The 17,704-nt window shown below is 43.7% G+C and overlaps 1 protein-coding gene across 2 annotated transcripts in view; it reads right to left on the reverse strand.

Annotated features, from left to right (window-relative positions):
- Positions 1-2,188: 2,188 nt before the first annotated feature.
- The window catches only part of Mob3b (MOB kinase activator 3B), a 169,072-nt gene continuing 153,556 nt past the window's right edge, over positions 2,189-17,704 (reverse strand). For both annotated transcript variants that reach the window (XM_048360163.1, XM_048360237.1), the window contains exon 4: positions 2,189-2,949. In XM_048360163.1, the coding sequence (XP_048216120.1) occupies positions 2,920-2,949 (30 nt within the window). In that variant the 3' untranslated portion in view covers positions 2,189-2,919. The remainder of the gene's footprint in view (positions 2,950-17,704) is intronic.

Genomic DNA, 17,704 nt, shown 5'->3' on the forward strand with positions numbered 1-17,704 from the left:
AATGATATAGGAAATCTCTGAAATCAGAACACTAGTAAAACAGCTTGATTGATTAGAAACAAGACTTTTCCTTCTATATAATACAAATACATATCAGTGAAAATTAATATCTGTCCAGGGGAAAATAGTCTGGCATAAACCTTTTTTGTGTGCATATATATGGCATAAAACAGCCATTATTTCCAAAGCACAATTTGGCTAATTCTAGGAGATAATCACCTTTCTTGAAAGTTCACAAGGATCAGAGCAAGAAGGACAACAGCATTATTGGGGACACTTTTGTGTCCATTTCTTGAAGATGTACCGTATTTTTCTTACAGTAAGATACCCATAGGTGATAGAAAGGGGACCAAGTTTAAGGCCATAGAAAGAGATTGGCTTCCAACACAGGCAGAATGACAGACTAATATAAATTATAACAATGGGGTGGGGAGGGTGGAAAGGGGCAATAGGAGAGAGAAAACAGAGAGAAAGAGAGAGAAAGAGAAGGAGAGACACACAGAGACAGAGACAGACAGACAGAGAGAGAGAGAGAGAGAGAGAGAGAGAGAGAGAGAGAGAGAGAGACTGACTCTATTCAAGTCCCTTAATGACTCCCAGCTAAAAGGATAACTTACATGTATATAAATCAATAAAACTCCAATCAAATAAGCTAATGGGATAGTAAAGACAGGATGAAAGCAAAAGCAGGAAGGCAAGCCTGAATGGTTAGAGTTTTGTATGGGCAACTGAAAAGGAAAATTTCATACATACAACAGTGAGAAAACAATGTTAAAAATCAGTGACAAATATCTTCCAATCCCAGCTTTCCACCTGACTAATCAACATCATGGAAATGTGGGAACATATTCCGCTTTCTCATGAAATGGCCCTGTGGTTCCCATGGTAACTAGCTACAGAGATGCTCTCTGGGCAAAGAAAGGGTACTGCCACTCTCTCCCACCATTGTGTTGTTCTCCGATGAGCCATGTGTGTTGCACAGGTTGGGAACTGGGGCTTCTTGTTCCTCTGGATCTTTAATGGCAGCCAGAGATTTTTCTTGTTAATGTGATGCTGGGAAAAATCTTTTGCCTATTTCAGTCTCAAAATAGTCAAGGCAGAAACAAAACAAAACACATTTATTGTACACCAGATCCTGGCAAGATGGAGAGGTAGCAGTGTTTGGGTTCCACAAGATGGCTTCTAGGATGCAGGAAATGGGAGTCAGTCTGTGGTCGGTAACACAGAAGGCCACCAGGCCCACCATCAGTCCTTTCTTAGTTTGGACAAGGATTTCATGCTTTCTAAGCTTTTGTGGCATTCACAAATGGCTTTCACACATTCCATATAATCAAACAAAATCTGAGTTGTTTAGCTTAACTTTTAATTGTTATTCCATGAAAATGCACTAATACATTCTTATCTATTTCCCTCCACCAATGGATTCTTTATTAAATTCAAATATTCCAGGGAGTACTTTTACCCGCTAGTCACAGGCTGTCAGGACAACAGTATTGGAAATGAATCAGAAAAGGCAACATTTCATCAACTACAACCCAGTGAGGTTTGCGAAGGCAGGAAGTAGCACAGAATGTGTTATTCTGTCTACTGGAAGAGAAAACTTGGTAATGGAGAGAAGGGAATGAGCACCAGCTTCACTGTTACCTTGGAAACTGTGGCAGAAATGAATACTGTGTTGTAATACAACACAGCAGGGGAGGAAAGGAGGAAGGAGTAGGCCACATCAGCTGGTTTCAGAAGCTTATGGGATCAACCTGGGCTGGCTGGCTAATCTCCATGCACCAAATTACCAAGTGTCCTTTTGTTTTGTCATCAAAATGCTACAGTTATGTAGAGGCAGCCACGACTTTACTATCATAAAGAACGAACACTGCCCTCATCTGGCTCAGGGATTCTACTGGTAATTCTTGGTCACTTGTCTTTATATTTTTTTCTGGGATATAGGGAAGAATGAGTCAAGAATGAAAGTGGTGGGCTGGGGATATAGCCTAGTGGCAAGAGTGCCTGCCTGGGATACACGAGGCCCTAGGTTCGATTCCCCAGCACCACATATACAGAAAAACGGCCAGAAGCGGCGCTGTGGCTCAAGTGGCGGAGTGCTAGCCTTGAGCGGGAAGAAGCCAGGGACAGTGCTCAGGCCCTGAGTCCAAGGCCCACGACTGGCCAAAAAAAAAAAAAAAAAAAGAATGAAAGTGGTTTTGGAACAATATACATTCTTCTCAGGGCAAACTAAAAAGCTGCTCTCTTTTTGGCAGGTGACCAGTCTCTTCCCAAATGGTGCGAATGTGAGGACCTATTTGCGGCAGAGATGGTTTAGCTGCAGAGTGGTCCCTGGTGAAACTGCTTATGTGGGAACTGGTGGGGATCTTTCCAGTTGGGGTTTGGGGCTTCCACAGATCCAGGCCCTGCACAATGTGAAGAAAGAAAAACAAAGTGGACCCCTCAGCCCTGAAGAAGGTTTGGTGTAGAAAAACCTGCTGTGTGTTCAGAGTTCCAAAATTCACTTGGGATTTAGAAAACAAAGGGCAGAAAAGCCAGCTAACAAGTCATGAGCAGAAAGATACAAAGGAATGTCTCAGTCACAAAACCTGAATTCTGATAAAGCTTAGGTGGCAGGTCGCAGGCAGAACGGTCACGTGAGCAGAGGTGCAGAGGCCCTGCCCGGCTGAGGCTTTAGCAGGAGGGTCTGCAGCTGGCTCTTCTCCACATAGTCTGCCTGGCCCCCAGGTCTTGGCTAGCAGCACTCAGAGGGTTAAGAGCACATGGGGTGGGGGAGAAAGGTCTTCCAGGAATGTCCCTGTGTCTTCAGCTCATCTGCTCCCAGAAGTAGGCACGCCATTTCAGCCAGAGCCACCTCATGTCCCCTGAGGTCTCCTGGAGGAAACAGCTTCCTTTTCTTCCCAGGAATGACATGGAACATTAGTGACACATCCTGCTTGTCATCTCTTTCTGGAAAGCAAGGAGAGAAGGACAGTTAGGGGAAAATGCTGAGCAAAGGAGTGGCCTGATAAACAGTTGTTCTGCAAATATTCTCAGAAGTGTGTGTGTGTGTGTGTGTGTGTGTGTGTGTGTGTATCAGAGTCTGAGTGATGCCCCTTAGCTTTTTCTACTCAAGGCTAGTGCTCTGCCTTTTGAGCCACAGCTCCACTTCTGACTTTTTGGTGGTTAATTGGAAATAAAGTCTCACTTTTTCCCCCCACATAATTTCTTGTTGGGGCTGGCTTCTAACTGTGATCCTCAGATCTCATCCTACTGAGTATCTAGGATTACGGCATGAGCCATGTGTGCCTGGCTTCTGAATGTTCTTGTGCTTTGGTTTACTGTTGATGATTGAAATGGCAAAAATAAGGTGGGAGCACACAAGGTTGTTCATGAGAGAGGGAAGGAATATGTTCGTGAGAAATGTTTCAACATGAAGAAAAAAATTGTTCCTAGGATGTTCCTTAAATTTACTATGCGTGTGTGGGGGGCGGGGTGTGTGTGTGTGTGTGTGTGTGTGTGTGTGTGTGTGTGTGTGTGTAGAGACATGGTTGACATGCTGATCAGAAAACCTACAGGCTCCAAAGTTGTGCTCTAGCACTTCGTCACTAGGTGGCACCAATGAGCCATTTAAATAAACAACTAGTTCTTAAAGCTGCTTTTGGAATCAGACTTTCAGCAGGTATCCAACAGGGTAGATTCCTTCATTGTAGAGTCAGTGGCCTCAAATACTGGCATCTAGAGTGCTTTTTAATTTTTTTTCACATCTGGTTGACCATAGCTCTCTTTAGGAGGACTTTGCTAGAGTTATTTACTGAATGTTTTATGTATAGAGTAAAGCAAGCTCCTGTGTAAGTTCAAAAGGTGCTTTAAAAAGGGTTCCACTGAAATGATGAGCATTTCCTGAGATGTGTTCATAGATTACACTTGGCTTGTATATGACTAGGTATTTTCAGATTTTAAATTAGCATATATTCCTTGTACAGAAGTCATGAGCTTGTGAGATTTCCATACAGGATTAATACATAGTTTGATCATACACTCCTGCCCCATTTTAAAAACAAAAGCATTTGGGCTGGGGATATAGCCTAGTGGCAAGAGTGCCTGCCTCGGATACACGAGGCCCTAGGTTCGATTCCCCAGCACCACATATACAGAAAACGGCCAGAAGCGGCGCTGTGGCTCAAGTGGCAGAGTGCTAGCCTTGAGCAAAAAGAAGCCAGGGACAGTGCTCAGGCCCTGAGTCCAAGGCCCAGGACTGGCCAAAAAAAAACAAAAAAAAAAACAACGACAAAAAAAAAACAAAAGCACTTGGATTTTTAATAATGTGTTCCCAAGGATTTGGGAAGCAGAGATTTGGTTGTGTCAGTTTATATCTATCCTTAGCTTCTGGTTCTCTGCAGCCAGCAGCAAACTCCATTCTCAGAGCCTAGCAAATGGCTGGAAGTGGCTGGGTGCCAGTCTCTCTGCTCATGTGTTCAGTGGCTACTAGTCAGCCTAGCCAGGCAGGCTGGCATCTAGAAGTTTCTCCCAGACTTTCTCCTACCTGGTAAGTGCTTTGAGCTCCTCCATACATGAAAATCTTCACATCATTCAAGATTCAAACTTTCCTAGGAGGAGATATTACTTCCTTTCCATCACTTCTACTGCTGTTGGAATTTAGTTCCTTTTTTTTTTTGGCCAGTCCTGGGCCTTGGACTCAGGGCCTGAGCACTGTCCCTGGCTTCTTCCCGCTCAAGGCTAGCACTCTGCCACTTGAGCCACAGCGCCGCTTCTGGCCGTTTTCTGTATATGTGGTGCTGGGGAATCGAACCTAGGGCCTCATGTATCTGAGGCAGGCAATTTAGTTCCTTTTGACTCAGCCTGGGAAGGCCCTTAAAACCATTGCACATTTTTTTTTTTTTTTTTTTTTTTGCTAGTCCTGGGCCTTGGACTCAGGGCCTGAGCACTGTCCCTGGCTTCTTTTTGCTCAAGGCTAGCACGCTGCCACTTGAGCCACAGCACCACTTCTGGCCATTTTCTATATATGTGGTGCTGGGGAATTGAACCCAGGCCTTCATGTATTCAAGGTAAGCACTCTTGCCACTAGGCCATATCCCTAGCCCAAGAGATTTTTTTGTTTTTTTGTTTGTTTTTTGTTTTTTTGCCAGTCCTGGGGCTTGAACTCAGGGCCTGGGCATTGTCCCTGGCTTCTTTTTGCTCAAGGCTAGCACTCTGCCACTTGAGCCACAGCGCTACTTCTGGCTGTTTTCTATATATGTTGTGGTGCTGGGGAATTGAACCCAGTGCTTCATGTATACAAGGCAAGCACTCTTGCCACTAGGCCATATTCCCAGCCCCCTTGTTGCATATTATTAGGTATGAGGAAGGTTACTGTTTTCAAGTCATAAGAAGCTTGTGGTATATGTACCGTTTGAAGTAGTTACCTTGTGGGGAAAGATACAAACAAAATATAGGCCCAACATTGGTTTATCTCTGGGCAAGTGAAATTAGGTATGCTTTCTATTTGGGATGTTTTTTCCTTTGTAGTAATCTCTGAATGCTTAGATATCTTGGATTGTTTTTAAATATCATATGATCATTTTTCCAGATCAGAAAACAAGCTATAATATTTCAAAACAAAAACAAAAATGGAAGTAGCAAGACTCTAGGATCAAAATCATATTTATTTTTAGAAGTAAAGTTAAGGTGACTTTTGCTAGTTTCTTGTTTTTAAATTTACTTACTTCATTTATTTATTTTTCCCAGTACTAGGATTTGAGCTAAGGATTGTGTGGATACTTGATTTCCTTGTTTGGAGGTTACTTTACCATTTGAGCAATACCTCCAGCCTACCTTTTGTGTTAGTTAATTTTGGAAGTAGAGTCACAGACTTCTGCTCAACCAAGCTTCAAATAATAATTCTCTGCCTTTTGAATAGCTAAGGAGTATTGGCATGAGTCACTAGTACCTGGCTATTTTGGGGGGGCGGGAGAGGTCTTGCTATGCAGCCTGGGCTGGCCTCAAGCTTGTGGTCCTTCCTATCTCAGCCTCCTGAGTCCTGGAGTCACAAGTATCTGACCATCACATCTGGGAACTTTTGGCTTATTTCCATGTAGATGGTGAAGTGGAGATCAGCTTGTCCTGTACATCAGCTATTCAATTTCTGTCTGATCTAAACAGTTTTCCAATAGATGACATTATCCATTTGTTAACCATTGCAAGAAGCCTTGTGATATCCACTCACCAAACCTTGAATTCTGAGTCAGGTCTTATTCTTATTCTTTGGATTATCCATTTTATAATGGGAAGTTAGTAGTAGGTAGGAAATAAATGGTTCAGAGAAGTGCAATCGTTATTCTATGTCTTACAAGTAACAACCTCACCTTGCCAAGACTACAAAAAAAATAGCTCAAAATCTTGGTGTATGATATGACACCATCACACTTTTTAGTGACTTATTTTTACATGGAATATATAGAGAAAAATGTTGCTATTTAGTGTCAGTCATTCTAGCTTAAGATCCTGCACTGAAGATTTGAAAGAGGCAAATGGTATCAGGACTTCTCAGCCATGGGTGACAAGTCCCCTTTCACAGCACAATGCTCCATAGCTGAAGCTCCTTTTAGAGCTCTTTTTATAGTTTTCACATTAAATCCCAATGATGGCATATGAAGCCTGAGCCTGAGCTTGGTTCTACATTTCCACTACCTCAACCCTCTTCATCCTCCACACTTAACATTTGCTTTCACTGCTGCCTCTCTTCCCAAAATACCTTTCTCCCAGCTCCAACCCCTCAGCACCCTTGAATCAGTGATCATCTCCACTGGGACACTCCCTCCCTCAGTTTGCCTTCCTGCCTGTAGCATCTTTTAAACTGTTTTGTGATCGCTTCTTAGTTTCCTGGTTCCAGCACAAGACTGCTCTTGAAAACATGATCCATGTCTTATTTTTGTTTGGATCTTTGTGCATGAGGCCTGGAACACACTCAGACCTTAAAAATATGTATGAGACTAAAACCAATGAAGAACAATGATTAGCGATACAGGGTGAATAAGAAGACATACACACTGGGGACCTGTTAGGCTTAATTTTGTGCAATTCCTCACAACCCTCTGGGGGAAGTAGGCATTCTTTTTCTAATTTATAGAGGAGGAATCAGAGCCTCAGAGAACTAAAGTCAGTGGCCCAAGTTCATATAGCTAAGAAATATGTATTTGAACCCCTATGTGGTTGACTCAAAAACAAGTAAACAGTCTGGTGCTGGTGGCTCATGCCTGTTAGTAATCTTAGACACTTGAAGCTAAGAATGGTTGTAAACCAACCCTGGGTTGAAAAGTTCACTAGACTGCTGGATACAGTGGTACTTACCTGTCATTCCCAAAACAGGAAGATCACAGTCCACGTGCACACCTGTGCCTGGACAGGAAGTAGACTCTATCTCAAAAGTAGTCCGTGAATAAAAGGGCTAGAGGCATTTGACTACAAAACACCAAATTAACTATCCTGTCTTTATCTAGTTTGAAGGATTCAGAATTAATTCTCTGGGACACTATGCTGCCCTGTAATGATTGTAATGTATGGCTGTCGTCAACACTACTCTGTCTCTCTCATACCTTCAGATTTCCTTATAGCATTGGCTAGAAAGGGGATGCTAAAGGCCCACAAGAAGCCTAAAATTGGTCCCCACAGCATCATCTCCTCTCAGATGAAGTCCCAGAAACGTCACACGACCTTTGAGGATTTCAGGATCTGTCTTTTGTCCATAATAGCCTGGCTGGCAGCTGGCTTTGGTGTGTTTCTGTGTCTCTGCACATGTGTTTCTTCCATGTAGAATGAGCCTACCACTCTGGTTCATCCTTCCCTGCTGGCCCTTGGTGGCTTTGCAGCCTACAAGCCACCTAGATAGACTGTAGAAACAGAGGCTCCAAGAAAGGAAGCAGGACTCCAGTGTGGGGAAGGAGAAGGAGGTCCCAGCAGCAGATAGCTCTCCCTCAGAGAAGCAGCTCATGTCAGGGAGCCCCTGGACAAACTGGCTGCTGGCCAGGGGGACATCCCCATGAAAACAAAGAACGAGTGGGAGGGAACTGTTAAACACAAACAAGCAGAAGACAAAACATCAAAAATAAGTCTGTAGCCAGATCCTGGTGGGAGAGCTGGAACTGTTGGAGATGCAACCAGCAGGGGGGTTGGGCAGGCTGTGGCAGGACCACAGCTGTTGGGAGGAGAATGGCTCTTACTTCCTGAAGTTTCTCCTCTCACTTTCTAGAATCTAGTAGCTGAGTGTGCCAGAGGAAGTGACATGGGCTTTTCCCAAACGCCTTCTAGCAGCTAGGCCCTTGCTACCTCAGTTCCAGTGGGCAGGCAGGTAGCCCCACAGGCAAAGCCTTCTGGGGCAGCCCTCAGTTCATCCCACTGTGCAGAGAGAGGCATGTCCTCGCCTGCTCACAACGCTCTTCTGGACCACAGTGAGCTAGCTCCCAAGATCCTGTGATGGAGGGCTGCAGGTCTGGAGCTCTGGGACCTGCCACGTAACACCTGCTCCACCTGGCTCTTCCTTCTAGCCCACAGGATCTTGGAAGCAAGAAGCACCCCACGACTCTGGAGTGTCACATGGGCTGGCTTCATGCCTGGATGCTTCTGTTTGAGGAGGGTCAAAAGGACTAGTGAGTAACAGTGAGTAAACATTTGTATTTTATTTTTTACAATACTGAGGCTTGAACTTGGGTCCTAATGCTTGCTAGGTAGGTACTCTTACTGCTGAGTCATACTTCCAACCCCTTTTATCAGTTTTTTTGGGGGTTTTTTTGGTACAAATATTTTTGTAATGTAGTTGTATTCTCTTAACAAGAACTGTGAGATAAAAGAAATAACTCCATAGAAGATGGGCACTAGTCACCCTAAGTTATTTTTGGAACAGACTACATATGTACATATACATACATATGTATGAATTCGTTGATAAACAGATGAATGAATGAATGAAGAGTAGTTCCAAGACATCAAGAGACAGTGTGCAAGATGGAGAGGTGATAAAAGAATTATAATGGAGCCACAAAAGGGGCCTTGTGTTCCCCTTAGGGTGGTCTAGTGTTAGGCACACCTGGAAGTCAACTAGCTGGCCCCGCCTGCTTCTCAGTCTTGGGGCCACGTGTGGCTAAGATGGCGGCACCTAACAACAATGCACAGCTGTTACAAGTGTCTTTGGTTATAACCCGGAGGCAGTTCTGTGGGCTGTGATGCCCCGGCTCTTCCGCCCTTGATGGACAACTCATGCCTCCCCTTCCTGCCGATCTTAGACCTGATTGGCTCCTGTGACTTATATTAGTGGCACGTACTTCCCTAATAAATGAGATCTTGCACTGACTTGTCTCCCAGGCCGTCTGATTGTTCTCTGGTGAGGGAGGGCTGGGTATAGGCAGTCTGCCGACCCTTTCCTTGCTTGGCTCGTCCGGTTGGGGCGTGCCTTCCCAGTCTCTCCCGTGGGTCGGGGGAGACGAGGGGCTAAAGACCCCAACAGTCTAGCATTCCTATCACCCCTTACCCATCATGTGCTGTGTTGTATGCTCATGATTCTATCAGTCCCTAGAAGAGTTATGTTTGGCCTATGGTTCTTGCCTTATAGCTACAGAGAAGAAATGAAGGGTTAGCACCTTGGCCATAGTCATGTACATGGTTATCAGGGCAGCCAAGGTGGAAACTAACTAGCCTGATATGTAAGGCTAAATATGTCACCACTGTGATCAGTATGTGCTTTCTGTTGAGTCTCTAAGTTAGTGGCCATAGAACACCTGTGCTGGCCATGGGAGCAGGGAGGTAGGAGCAGCAGTGGGGGCTGAGCTGTTGGAGGTCCACAGCCAGGGTTATGTGACCCCTTGCTGGCATCCTACTCTGAATCTGTCAAGTAATATACACAGAGCAGCCAGACTCCAGAATATTAAATAGAGATTCTTTCAATTCTAAGTATAGATGAACACCAATCAGCACATGGACGTCAAACATGTCATCTCTGTTGTCTTTTTAAAAAATGTGGGTGGAAAATGAGCCAAAGAAAGTAAAAACAGAAACTCAGCCTTGGGCTGACCTCCCTAACTGGAAAGAAAAATATTTATTTGGTTAATTCTGTACCTAAACAGTAGCCCACATGACTGAGAGAGAGCAAGGTGTAGGTGCACATGCCCACATTCATGAAGGCTCCCAAGTCCATGTGTACATTTGTGCGGATAAACACTCCTTCTTCCCACACACCAAGAATAGTTATTCAGAGTGATACCAGAATCAAATGGCTTTTCTTTTGCCAACCCCTAAATCATTCCATGCAAACACACTCAGCCTCTTGGCTTATGCTGCATCATGGGAAGGCATGCTGCACATGGAACCAAGGGAGAGAGTAGATATGCATATCTAGCAGGTAGCCTCACAACACACCATAGGAACAAGACATGGAATGTAATGCTTCGTTGTTACTGTTTTCTCGCAATCCCACTCAAGACCTGCAGCATCCACTCTGCACTCCATCTCTTTCAGCATCCTGACCCTGCTTTGCAGATCTAGCCATGCTGTCTCCTCACCAGGACACTACAGAGGATTTCAGGTGAGGTCTGCTCAGAGAGATGTGACATACAGCCCAACACAAGGCCCAACATAGCTTGCACGTTTCAGGCTACCTCTGTAACTTGCAGCTGCTGCTCTTTCCCCTCCCCATACTGCTTGCCTAGCTCCTCCAAAGCTCCCTGGAGGTCTGCCTAGCTGACTCTCATGGGTCTAACTCCCTCCCCTCTACATTGTATATCACTCAGCACAGCTGGAGTGGTTCCTGGCAGCTTCTTATGCTCCTTGTTTTGGGATGAATGACCACATTCACACACTCCCTTTGATGTCTGAGACAGATTTCAATATGGCCAAGTGCCCACCTGGGGGGTTGTCTAGTTCCCTAAAGGTTGGATGTGGAAGGGCTGTGTAAGGGGCACTTACCCTGTTCTGTGCTGGCTTTGTGGTCAGCAGTGGGAAGGAATGGCACTGGCTCTGCTCTGCCAGGCCCCATGGTTTAGCTGAGTCTTAGAGCCGCTGAATGGGGTCAAATCACTGAAGAGTTTACTAAAGAAACACCTGTAAACACATGTTTATTGTAGCACTATTCACAAGAGCCAAGCTATGGAATCAGCCTTGATGAACACACAGATAAAAAAAAATGTGGTATATGTACACAATGGTGTTTTACTCAGCCATTAAGGAGACTAAAATTATGTCATTTGCTAGAAAATGAATGGAACTGGAGATCATGATGTTAAGTGAAAAAAGCCAGTCTCACAAACACTTATGAATGCATAAGATAATGCTAAGTGAAATGAACTCCATGTTATGGAAATGACTGTTATATCACTGTTGTAATTACTTTCAACATGCCATGTTAAAACTGTAGCTTCTATTGTTGATGATCCTCTTGTATTCCTGTGGTTGTACCCGCACTATCACTGTATCTTATCTGAGTACATTGGAAACTGTATATACTGGTATTAGAACTAGGAAAGTGAAAGGGAATATCAAAATCGAGAGACAAAGGATAAAAAGACAAACGACTAAAAAAGCAATACTTGCAAAACTGTTTGGTGTAAACCAACTGAACAACTCATGGGGGAGAGGGAAGAGGGGAAGGTGGAGGGGGGAATGAGGGAGGAGGTAACAAATAGTACAAGAAATGCACCCAAGGCCTAACGTATGAAACTGTAACCTCTCTGTGCATCACGTTGACAATAAATAAGAAAAAATAAAATAAAAACCAGAAAAAAACACACAAGTATGGCATGCTCTGTCCCTTGTGGAAGCCAGGGTAAGACAAAACAAAACAAAATGAACCAAGCTCATAATAGTAAAAGGGGAAGGGTACTAGACAGATGAGAGGGGGGAGGAAGGGCTGAATAAGAAAGAAATAGGAGGTAAATACAGTCATAGTAATAATATATATGAATGTCATGGTGAAACCCTTTTATGTAATTTGAATTATAGTAATAAAAGAATCTTAAGAAAATTTCCAGACTACCATTCTACCATTTAAGCTGAAAGAAAGAGGCACAGAGAGAGACAGAGAGATGGAGACAAAGAGAAACATTGAAGAAACTACTATGTCATTTCGAGAGTTTTCTGAACTTTCAGGGCATGGGTCCCAGAAGGCCGAATTTATCTCCCCTAGGAAAATGAAGAATTCCATAGAAGCCATTCGGCCCTTGCTAAATAAGACCTCTATTGTGTATCTGATGAAAACATATGGGGGATTTTCTTCCTCAGTGAGCTTGTCATGTAGGAAGTTTGTAGTTTCTTAACAGGCTTAATTTTGGGTGGGAACTAAGTGCTACTTTCATCAAATAAATAGGCTAGAAAAAACCTGAGTGATTTCATTTGAATAAAGATTGATCTCCAGACGCTTCTGGGACTTGCAGTGGGATTGTGTCCAGATAAGCCAGTCATAAACTGAAAATGCACTTAATGCCTAATCTACACAGGGTACTATGGAGTATCTCATTTTCCCTCCACTGTGATTACAGGGCTGTCTGCAAACTGAGGTTTGTGGCATTACTAGAGTAATTCAGGAGGCTGAGATCTAAGGATTTCGGCTCAAAGTCAGCCTGGGTAGGAAAGTCCCATGAGACTCATATCTCCAATTAACCACCAAAAAGCCAGAAGTAAGGCTGTGGCTCAAGTGTTGGAATGCTAGTCTTGTGCACAAAAGCTCAGTGACAGCACATAGGACCTATGTTCAAGCCCGAAGAACACCACTAAAACACAATAACTAAAACAACAACAAAAAAATAACCCTTTTCAAGATGAAGAGGGTTAGAGATAGATTATGGTGACAGATGCTTCACAATATGAGTATAATTAATGCCACTGAGTGGTACACTTCAACAAGTTCAGGCATTATTTTTGAAAGAAAAAAATTGCATAGTTATCAATTCTGATTAAAAAAAGACAACTTAAAAATCTTTGAAAACAGAGAAAAGTTTTATATATAATTCCACTAGCAAAAATAAATCTTCAGAGAATAAGTTTTCAAAGATTCAAAGCTTTATCAGGGTCAGAAAAAAGGGGGGTAATGATGCAAATTTATATGTATGTCTATGAGACTATATACTTATGCATGTGTATGTTTTTTCCATGAAAACATCTCTGTCACTTTAACTGTCACTGCAAATACCTGACAGAAATGATGTAGGGGAGGAATTATTCATTTTGCTCACAACTCAGCACCTGGCACTGGAGCAGAATATCATGGAGGTGGGAGCCTTTGGCACAGGGGGCTTCTCCCTCATGGTGAACAGGAAGGAGTGAGAAAAAGGGGCTAAGGCAAGACAAACCCCCCCAGGGCATGTCTCACTGACCTATTTCCTTCAGCTAGGTCGCACTTCCTAAAGTTTCTAGACCCTTCTAAAATAGCACCACCAGCTGAGAATCAAACATAGGACCCTGTGGATGACATTTCATATCCAAACTATCGCAACCAACACCCTGTCCAATGATTTCAGTTTCCTCTGTTATTTACTGATGGTCTTGGAATTTAAAAAGCCTACAAGAATTCTCCCATTTAGAATAATCTCTATTAATGCACAGTGCCCAGCGTGCTTACACCTGCAACAGTAACCAAACTAGATTAACTCTGAGAACATTCATATAACTCTAATGCATCATACCAGGGACCCCCCCCCCCAAAGGAGGAAAACAAAATCACCGCTGACCCAGCACACATTTCGTAAATGCACATGCACATTTCATAAATGCACAATGCATGCTGCTGGAACTGGCAGTTCAGAGAGGCTTTCAAGGAAAGACAAAACCACCACAGAAGCCTTAAGTTGTTTGGATATGGACAGGAGTGCCAACCTTAATGAACGTCTTCCTTTTCAATCACTGTTGTAAAACTAAAGCTACATGTGGACGTGGCCAAACATTTTACTCTACCCATGTCTGTGTGCCAGTTTTCCAGAGATTAATTAGATAAAATCCCTCAGCATGTGCTGTGAGTCTTTTGGGACTTTCCAAGGGTCCCTCAAACTCTTGAAGGCTCTTAGCCGATAGATGATAGACCCTAACAATAGCTGCTTATGGCCTGCGTTTGGCAGTGATAGGGTCAACACTCTAAACGCCAACTTGTGATGGCACTGGGCTTATGAAAGGCAGCAGATGACAGAGGACTAGCCATGCTCTGTGTCCCTTGGAGCCAACTGTAGACCAGCAGGGGTGATCCTGGACAAAACAGCATGGTGTGAAGGGGACACCAGCTCAATCAAATGGTCACTTCCCTGTCAGCTTCATCTAGGCCTTGTACTGAATCATTCCCTACAATACATACAGAGACATCTCATCTTCTTGGAAGTCCTGGATTTTCAGGATAAAGGAAAGCATGTATGGTTGGGTTGTAATGGGCATTTCATTAAGCCTGAATTCAAATGGACATTCTTAAGTGACTATGCACTTCTCCAGGAGTATGACGCTTGAGTTTTAAAAATAAAATAGTTGCTGCTAGATGCTGGTATCTCATGACACTCTTAGCTACTCAGGAGGGTGAGACCTGAGGACTGTGGTTCGAAGCCAGCCCAGGCAAGAAAGACCATGAGACTCTTATCTCCAAGTAAGTACCAAAAAAGCTGGAAGTGGAGATGTGGCTCTAGTGGTAGAGTTGCTAGCCTTGAGCAACAAACAAACAAACAAAAAAGGCTCAGGGACAGAGCCAGGCCCTGAGTTCAAGACCCAGAACTGGCATACCAAAAAATACTTCATACATAAGACTTCAGTAGTGTTACAGAGGCTCTGTCCTCATGGGTAAGATTTAGTGCCCTCTCTAAAGATGTTTCTGAGATTTGTTTCTGCCCATCTGCCACACAAGATGCAGGTCAAAATAACCCTCTTGGCATAAATCTAGCTCTCACTTGAAGCCAAACCTGTTGGGGCCTAGGTCTTGGATTTGTAAGCCCACAGAATGATGAATAGCAAAGATGTCTTTCTTTAGAAATGGCCAGGTATAAGATATTTGTCATAGTAGTTTGAACAGGCTGAGACAGGCTGCATTTGATTTTAAGAGTCAAAGTGTGTGAGTTTAACTCCTGGCTCCATAAAGCTGTGTGACACAGTACAAAGCACTTTACGCCCCCTTGCTGGATTTTCTTCCTCTCTAAAATGGACATAAAACAGATTTTTTTTTTCTGAGAGGATTGTATATAGATTAAGTGAGGTAATACATAAACACATTTCCTACAGTACTCTGCTCATAGCTTTTCACAACATTTTCCATTATTCTGCCCTTAGGCTGAATATTGTCTATGGAAAAACAAAGTTTTTTTTTAATTTTTATTTTACAGGCTCCCGCTCTTGTATGCTAACTTATGTTTTCAATAAAACATAGACATCTGTATCATAAATCAGTTTTTAAAAATAATTATATTGCTAGCAATAAAATATGAGGAAAGATAATGACAATCTATGTCATTGTAGGTTTTTCAGTGTGCCAGAAAGAGAGGGACTAGAAATCATCCCTAATCCAGTAGATTTAAAATTTAGCAGCAGAAACACTTTCTTCTACCATAACTCCATGCACTGGCTGTGTCCTCTCATTTTACAAGTAGAGGAATTAAGACCACTCATATGTCTGCGCAGAGAAGAGGACTCATTGAGAAGCAAGCCTGGTCTCCCAGCACCCAGCATATGTCTGAGCACAGGGCTGCAGGTCTGTGGGATGGTGGGGTCTAGCAAGGCCAGGTGCCAGGCCCAGTGGATGAAGTCTGGGAGGGATGAGCTTTTCGGGTAAGATGATGGTTGATCCAGCAGAGGGTGTTCTAGATAGGGTGCTGGGAGTAGGGCTGATTCCAGTGAAAAGGGTTGGGTGGAGGGAAATAAGTCTGAACCTTGAAATAAAAGAAGTAGAGCTAAATAACACCTTGAAAACAAACACACAAAAAGTGAAGGGGCCATCTTCAGGCTCTGGTATCTTGCTGAGCTCTACTATTAAAATTGGGAATGGCTAGCATCAATTTCAAAGTACGATGGCTAGATTGCATGCATCAGAATTACCTGGGAGCTTATTAAAAATGCAGGCTCAACACACACCTGTGGCTGGTGCATATAATCCTAGCTACTCAGGAGCCTGAGATCTGAGGATGGCAGATCAGCCCTAGTGAAAAAGTCTGTGAGATTTTTTTTGCCAGTACTGGGGCTTGAACTCTAGGCTAGCGCTCTACCACTTCAGCCACCGTGCCACTTCCAGTTTTCTGGTGGATAATTGGAGATAAGAGTCTCAGGGACTTTCCTGCCCAGGCTGCCTTTGAACCGTGATCCTCAGATCTCAGCCTCCTGAGTAGCTAGGATTAGATGTGTGAGCCACTGGTACCCGGCTAAAGACTATTATTATCCATTCATTTATCCACTTATTTATTTTGTTGATCATGGGGCTTGAACTCTGGTCGCTGTCCCTGAGTTCTTCAGCTCAAGTCTAGTGCTCTACCACTTTGAGCCACAGTGCCACTTCCTGCAGCACTTCTTATCTCCAATTAATAACTGAAAGCCTTAAAGTAGAGCTGTAGTTCAAGTGGTAGAGCACTAGCCTAGAGCAAACATATCTCAGGGGCAGTGTCCTGGTTCTGAGTTAAAGCCCCAGGACAGGCACTAAAAATAATTAATTAATTTGTTAATTATAATTAAAAATTTAAAATGCAGGTTCTTTTTTTTTTTTTTTTTTTTTTTTTTTTTTGGCCAGTCCTGGGCCTTGGACTCAGGGCCTGAGCACTGTCCCTGGCTTCCTTTTGCTCAAGGCTAGCACTCCGCCACTTGAGCCACAGCGCCGCTTCTGGCCGTTTTCTGTATATGTGGTGCTGGGGAACCAAACCTAGGGCCTCGTGTATCCGAGGCAGGCACTCTTGCCACTAGGCTATATCCCCAGCCCAAAATGCAGGTTCTTGAACCCAATATCACACCCATGAAATCAGAATGTGTCACAGTAAAGTCTATATACTATTTCCTCAACCTCCTAAGATGCTCTGGTGGAAGAAAAGCACCATTCTCAACCTCACTGGGTCTTATCCCCGATGCCCATGAGAGCCATCTGGAGAGCTTGAGTTTGCCTGGGCTGTACCCTGAGAGATTCTGACTTAACCAGTCTGGAGTAGGGTCTGAGAAGGGCTATGCTGTCGGAAATCTCCCTGGGTGGTTGCAGCAGAATAGTTCACAGCTACTAATAGCTGCTTGTCAGGGGGAGGGAGGATTCCAGCTATAAACACCGGGTTGGCACACCTGAAACTGCTGGGCTGCGTGAGGACTTCAGACACAGGCCTGGGAGGACCGGCTCTCATTCGGGGCATCCAATAGAGCTGCACAGAGCACTGAGAGATGATCAGTGTATACACACGCTGAAGAGCCCCATGCTGGCCTTTCTACCCAGTGTCTAGGAGCCTGCCCTTTATGGCTGCTGTTGTTGTCTGGAAAGTAGATGTGTGTGTAATATTTTGACTCTCAGTGACATAGAAAACCTTCCTGTCAGTGGCTGTCTTGTGTCTTGCTTTGTGCCATGAACTGTTTCTGTTATTATAACTAACAATGTAGGTATGTATTCTAATTGGCCCTTTGAGATAAGTCGCCACCCACGAGACAAGAAAGCCACAAGTTTTCAGCAAACACCTGTCACAATATTTGTTTTTATGAGCACCGAAATTGTTTTAAAATATGTTAGATGCACTTACCAAGCATGCTTTTACAATACATTTAT

This window comes from Perognathus longimembris, chromosome 1 (genome assembly GCF_023159225.1).
Source record: "Perognathus longimembris pacificus isolate PPM17 chromosome 1, ASM2315922v1, whole genome shotgun sequence".
Lineage (NCBI taxonomy): Eukaryota > Metazoa > Chordata > Mammalia > Rodentia > Heteromyidae > Perognathus > Perognathus longimembris.